We start from the raw sequence: 6,566 nt of genomic DNA on the forward strand, positions 1-6,566 counted from the left end.
ATGTAAAAAAAAAATACATTCAAACAATTTTTTGTTTTTTTTTTTTTAATTAAAGTTTTGATTAAAAACAAAAATAGCAAAAGAAAATTTAATAAAAAGAATTAAACGATAAATTCTTCGATTTAAAAGAAACATTTTTTCAGAAACAAAATTTACCTAAAAAAAATTATTAAAACAATACAAAGTTGTTTATGTAGTTTTAATTTTTAAAATTATTTTGTATCATAAAAAACTCCAAAAAAGTTTTTAATAAAAATTTGTATAGAAAAAACCCTTATCTACAATAAATGTTTACGTTAGACTACATTTGAAATAATATTGTGATTAAAAAAAAATAATATATTAAATTTTAGTATGAAAAAATACTCGTTGAAAAATTGTGAAAAATATTGTATTTCAGAAATGAAAAAAATGTATTTTAGAAAAACATTCAATACTTCATAAGTTTTTTAAATTTTAATTTCTAAAAATATTATGTATCTAAAAATATCAAGAAATTTTTTCCTGAATAATAAAACACAATTGGATTACGAAAACTTTTTCTTTCGAAAAAATTTTAATCAAGAATAATTTTCTTCCCGAAAAAAATTTATGCAAAATAAATCATCTTTAATATCTTTCGAAAAAAATTTTGTGCAAAATATAAATATTTTTATTCAAAATATAAAATTTTCATCTTAAATTTATAAAAATATTTTACATTTATACACATACCTTTATATATATATGTATTTTTTTATTTTTATCAGTACGAGTGCAAAGTCCAGAATCTAAAGAAACGCAAAGTGACTATACACATTTCGGTGAACGGCGTACGTGTGGTGCTCAAGAAACGCAGAAGAAAAGTGAGTAGTTTTTTTTTTAATTTCTAAAAAAAAATTTTATATGTACATATATCAAATTTTTTTTATATATAATTTTTTTTAAGTAAAATTTTAAATTTTCATAATTATATAGTTATAATTTTTTGTCTACGTTTTAATTAATTCTCGATTTTTTCATTTAATTTTTTAATTTTATTCTTTTTTAATTTTAATTTTAAATACACTACACAAAAATTAAATTGAATTTAAAGATAATTTAAAAAATAAAATTAAATTTAGGTAGAATCAAAATAAATAAATTTGGTTCTACTTAAATTTAATTTAATTTTTTTAATTATCTTTTAATTTAATTTAATTTTTTTTGATAATATTTTATTTTAATAATATAAAGATTTTATTGTAATTTAATTAATTAATTTTATTTTATATATATTTTTTTTTAATTTAAATTTAAATTTTAAATTTATTTTATTCTACATAAAATTAATTTTATATTTGATTTTAATTATGCGATTAATTTCAATTTTAATTGTAATTATAATTTTGGTGTTAATAGTAATTTGAATTGTAGAAATTATTTAATTTTGTTCAATTTTAATTATGATTTAATTAAATCGTACTTAAATTATTTCATTTATTGCCTTTTTATTATATGTTAGTTTTTTATTTTTTACCTAATTTCATTTAAATTCATTTTATTTTATGTTAATTAAATCTTCTCTATATTATTTAATTTTTTTTTCAAATAAAATTATTTCATATTATTTTTGTTAATTTTATTGAATTTAATTTTTCTTATTTTAATCCGATTTTATTTATATTTACTGTTATTTTTATATTAATAAAATATTAAAATTATTTAATTTTCAATTTTATTTTATTTTTAATTTAATTATGAATTCGAATTTGAATTTTATTCAATAATATTTTTTTCCAATTTTTTCCAGAAAAAGAACTGGACAAATGACGCCGAAGAAATCGAACTACTCAATCATCCCATCTATAGAATTTTCTATGTGTCACACGACAGCAGCGATCTCAAAATATTTAGCTATATTGCACGAGACGCCAGCACAGACACATTCAAATGCTCCGTTTTCAAAAGTCATAAAAAGGTGAGTGACATATAGACATATGTATATATCAATGGACGTTTATGCACGTGTGAACAGATGTTACCGAATGTGTATATTTGGCAGCTATGTTGGTTATGTACATACATATCGCATTTACGTAGACATTTTCCTTATATTTATATTTCCCAAAAAGACATTTCGACAAACAAACGCTCTTTTTCTGTTATGCTGGCAACTCGCATATGTCATTTTTGCTCTAAAACTTTTTTATTCAATTGTTGTTTATTATTCTAATTAGTATTTTCCCAATTATTTTCCATTTGCCTGCCGGTGACATTTCTGTCCATTTACTTTGTATTTTTGGTCGCGGTTTCTTTTTTTAAATGGTTTTCCTAAGAAAGCATAAAAATAACACAACTTTCGGCAACATGCCTGTTCAGTTTGGCCACAGGCCAAGTGCAAAGTAAGTCAAAGTAATTTGTGGAGAAAAATAATTAAAAAATCAGCCAAAAGAAATGTATTCCAAATGGATTTTTAAAAAACTACCACTGGCAGTGTTGTACGTGTGTGTGAGTGTATAAATGCGTTATTGCGAAGAATAGAGGTCATTTTTGCTTATGAAGAACCGAGCAGCGCAATTGTTCATTAGCTGTTTCGGGAGAAGAAATATAATTTTGTAAAATGTGGTCACTTCCAGTTGAGGTTCTGAGGCATCTATTAAGATATCCACATTTTTGCATGATGTCAGAGCACCTGCATTTGTTTTTTGGTAAATTATGGCAAATTAGCAATATGGAGTTGTCTCTCGTTAATCAAAAGCTTTCTGGTAACTGAAATTTATTTGCCCTAAGTTCAGGTCTTGTAGCCTTTTACACACACCAGGGCAATTTATTATACAAAACAAAAAAAATGGATTAATACAGAATTTAATAATATATTTCTTTTTTTAACTAAATCAATAACTTTTGTTTTATTTTTTTAATTTATAAAGTATTTTTTACTTATAATTTTGAATTAATAAAAATATTTTATATACGAAAAAAAATTGAATAAAAGATAATACTTTTTTTCTTTTAATTTAGAAAAATTTTTAATTAAAAAGTTTAAAACTACTTTATTTTATTTAAAATATTTTATAATTGGGAAAATCAACAAAAAAAAAATTAGTTCTTAAAAAATTTTAATTAGTAAAAAACAATTGTTCAAAAAAAGCTTTATTTAAAAAATTATACACTTTCTAGTTTAAATTTATAAAAATATTTTACATCAAAAAAACTTTTAGCAAGTTTTGAATCAGATAGTTTTAGTTTTGAAAATAATTGAGTGTATCTAATACAAAAATTGACTTTGGAAAAAATTTGAACTAAAAAACTTTTCAGTTAAATTTATAAAAATACTTTATATCTGAAAAAATCAAAGAAAAAGTTTTGAATAAAAAGTAGAAACAAATTTTAATTTAGAAATTTTTTGTTAGAAAAAATTAAAAAATTAAACTTTTCAGGTTAAATTTATAAAAAAAAACTTTTATATCCACAAAAATCAAAAAAAAAGTTTCGGATATGACGTAAAAAAAAATTTATTAAAAAAAATACTAAAGGAAACGCATATAATTAACAATTTTCAATTTAAATGTATAAAAATATTTTATATCTAAAAAAGTTTTTAACTCGGAACTACTATTGGCAATTGACATTGAGCTGGATACTCATTGGTCTATGATCAGTAGCCAGTTGCCATGGATAATATAAATTTTTGTATACGGTTACTTAGCATCTACTCAGGCAACTTGCAGTACATACCAAGAGCATTATTATATCGCTCTTTCTAATAAATGTTAAATATGTTTTATTTGCTAATATATAATATATAAAATTTGGCGCTATCTAGTGACCCCACTGGGTCGCTCTATGGAATTCCATAAACAATTTCTTTTGAGAACCTTACCAAAATCAGTTGTGTAGATCTAATTTTGGTTATTTTTATAAAAAAGATAGATTATCGAAATATGGAAAGCATACCTTTTTTTATTTCATGTTACCCTTCACTCTTCTGTTCTCCACAAAGGCCTAGATTCTGAGAAAGAATTGCTTTGCTCAAGGTCTGCTCCATAAACAGGCGTTGTTGTTTAATGTCCAAATTTCATTAAAAATATGAAGAATGGAAAGCAAAAGTCAGTCAATTATCAATCTCTCGTCACTCAGCACATTACGAGATTAAACCATCTCAAAAGGCAAGTTGCGTATACGCAGTGTAGTACTCATTTAAAGCCAGCAATAAAAGCACCTGCTACAAATCATTTTCACCAAATTCTGCTTATTGCTTACTAATAATGAAGCAATATGCTAAAGTGTCGATACTTTAAAGCGCAAAAATTTTATTTAGAAAATTTAAAAAATAAATTTTTAATTTGAAAAACAAATTTTGAGAAAAGTGCGGAAAGTATGATTTTCGGTGATAACTACGTAAGCTCGTATGGGAAAAAGTAAGAAAAACAGACTATAAATATAGTGTAATAAAAAAACAACAATGAGTACCAAAACCAATAACCACTACAACAACAATTTGTATACACAACCTGCAGTTGACGGCAAAGCAATGACGTCAAGCCAAATAAGACGCGGCAGGTCAATAATTACATCTTCGGGCCAATAATTCTTAAAACTGCGCGAACACACATACACACACATTTTCAAAGAAATGAATGAACGATCGAAAGCTGGAGTAAAGAAACAAAAGGCAGCCACACAATAAATATATATAAGCAAATGGAGAGGGTGAGTGCCTGAAGCAGAGAAAACAAAAAATAAATGAAATCAAATAAAATAATACCTGTAAAAAGAAAATAATTAATCTCACAAAAAAGTAAAACTACAATAAACACATTACTTCAAGTGTTTACAAACTTTGCCAGCTTTGCGCGCTACACTTGGCACGGCTGGAGCACGCTTAACAGGGGAGCCCTGGCATTAAAAACTTTTCTGCAGCGAAGTCAGAGGAGCGCAATAAACGTGTAGCAACTGCTAAGTACAACAACAACAAATTCACAAGAAACACACGAGCGAGTGTGAGCGGCCAACAGAGTCAGCGGCTCGCACACACACACACTCATATAGTGAAAACAAACCGCATATAATTAGGACGCTAATGGATCGCTTGTATTTATAATTCAGGGAAAAGGCAAAATTTCGAGCGAAAATTTATTTTTAAAATTCAAAAATCAACTAGTAATTATGGGCAGCGAGAAAAACGAGTAAAACGAGTCACAATGTTAATGAGCATTGCAAAGTATGCCTGTAAGTAGAGTAAATGGAGGGAAATGCAGATAAGAAGGAAATTAATTAAGAAAACTGAGAGATCCCACAATACAACAACAACAACAAAGAAAATGTATTGAAAAAGCATGCAAAAGATGCAAAATGATAAAAAATTAACCAAAAGAAGCTTTTGCAAAAACAAAACAAACAGCGATAACAAGCACCAAAGCAAAGACCAAGGTAAAACCAAAATAAGAATAAAAAACAACAACAACACTAAAAATAATTATGATAAAGCAACTACAACAAAATTAAATATTACAATAACAATACCACGGTAAACACAAGAAAAAATACCCTTCACAGGTGCATTTTCTATAGCATAAAGAAGTAAAAACAAGAAAAAACGATAAATCAGGTGCACCGAAGCTAATATACCCTTCATAGGTGCATTTCTTTAAGTAACTATGTGTTCAGTTTGTATGGAAGCTATATGCTATAGTAATCTGATCTGAACAATTTTTTCGGAGATTACATTGTTGCCTTAGAAAATAACCTGTGCCAACTTTTGTGAAGATACATTCTCAAATGTGAAAGTTTTCCATACAAGAACTTGATTCCGATCGTTCAGTTTATATGGCAGCTATATGTTATAGTGGTCTGATATCGGCCGTTCCGACAAATGAGCAGCTTCTTAAAGAGAAAATGACGTTTGCAAAATTTCAAAACGATATCTTAAAAACTGAGGGACTAGTTCGTATATATACAGACGGACGGACAGACAGACAGACGGACATCGTTAAATCGACTCAGCTTAATATACTGATCATTTATATATATACTTTATAGCGTCTCCGACTCTTCTTTCTGGGTGTTACAAACATCGTGACAAACTTAATGTACCCTGTTCAGGGTATAAATATTTTTATCTTGATTTTGATAGGTCATTTTATATGACAATTATATGTTATCGTGGTCCGATCTCAACAATTTCTCCGGAGATTGCACCTTTGCCTTAGACAATAAGCCATGCCAAATTTCAAAAAATATCTTTTCAAATAAAAAAGCTGTCAATACAAATACTTAAATCCGATCGTTCAGTTTGTTTGGCAGCTATATGCTATAATGGTCCGATATCTGTCTTTCCAACAAATAAATAGCTTCTTTATGAGAAAAGGGCAGGTGCAAAAATTCAGATCTATCTATGGCCTAGTTCGTATAAATACAAACAAACGGACAGACAGACAGACATGGCTAATTAGACTCAGCTCGATACACTGATCACTCATACGTATATATATTTTAGAGGTTCTCCGATATTTCCTTCTGTTTCATGGCAAACTTAATATACACTGTTCAGGGTATAATAACAATTAAACCAATATGAAACTAAGATGAAAAAAACAACAACA

General features: G+C 26.5%; 1 protein-coding gene across 2 annotated transcripts in view; it reads left to right on the forward strand.

Annotated features, from left to right (window-relative positions):
* The window catches only part of LOC126761066 (capon-like protein), a 324,975-nt gene that overhangs the window by 265,041 nt on the left and 53,368 nt on the right, over positions 1-6,566 (forward strand). For both annotated transcript variants that reach the window (XM_050476992.1, XM_050476991.1), the window contains exons 4-5: positions 750-845; positions 1,772-1,939. In XM_050476992.1, coding sequence (XP_050332949.1) covers positions 750-845; positions 1,772-1,939 — 264 coding nt within the window. The remainder of the gene's footprint in view (positions 1-749; positions 846-1,771; positions 1,940-6,566) is intronic.

The sequence above is a fragment of the Bactrocera neohumeralis genome, chromosome 6, assembly GCF_024586455.1.
Source record: "Bactrocera neohumeralis isolate Rockhampton chromosome 6, APGP_CSIRO_Bneo_wtdbg2-racon-allhic-juicebox.fasta_v2, whole genome shotgun sequence".
Classification (NCBI taxonomy): Eukaryota; Metazoa; Arthropoda; class Insecta; order Diptera; family Tephritidae; genus Bactrocera; species Bactrocera neohumeralis.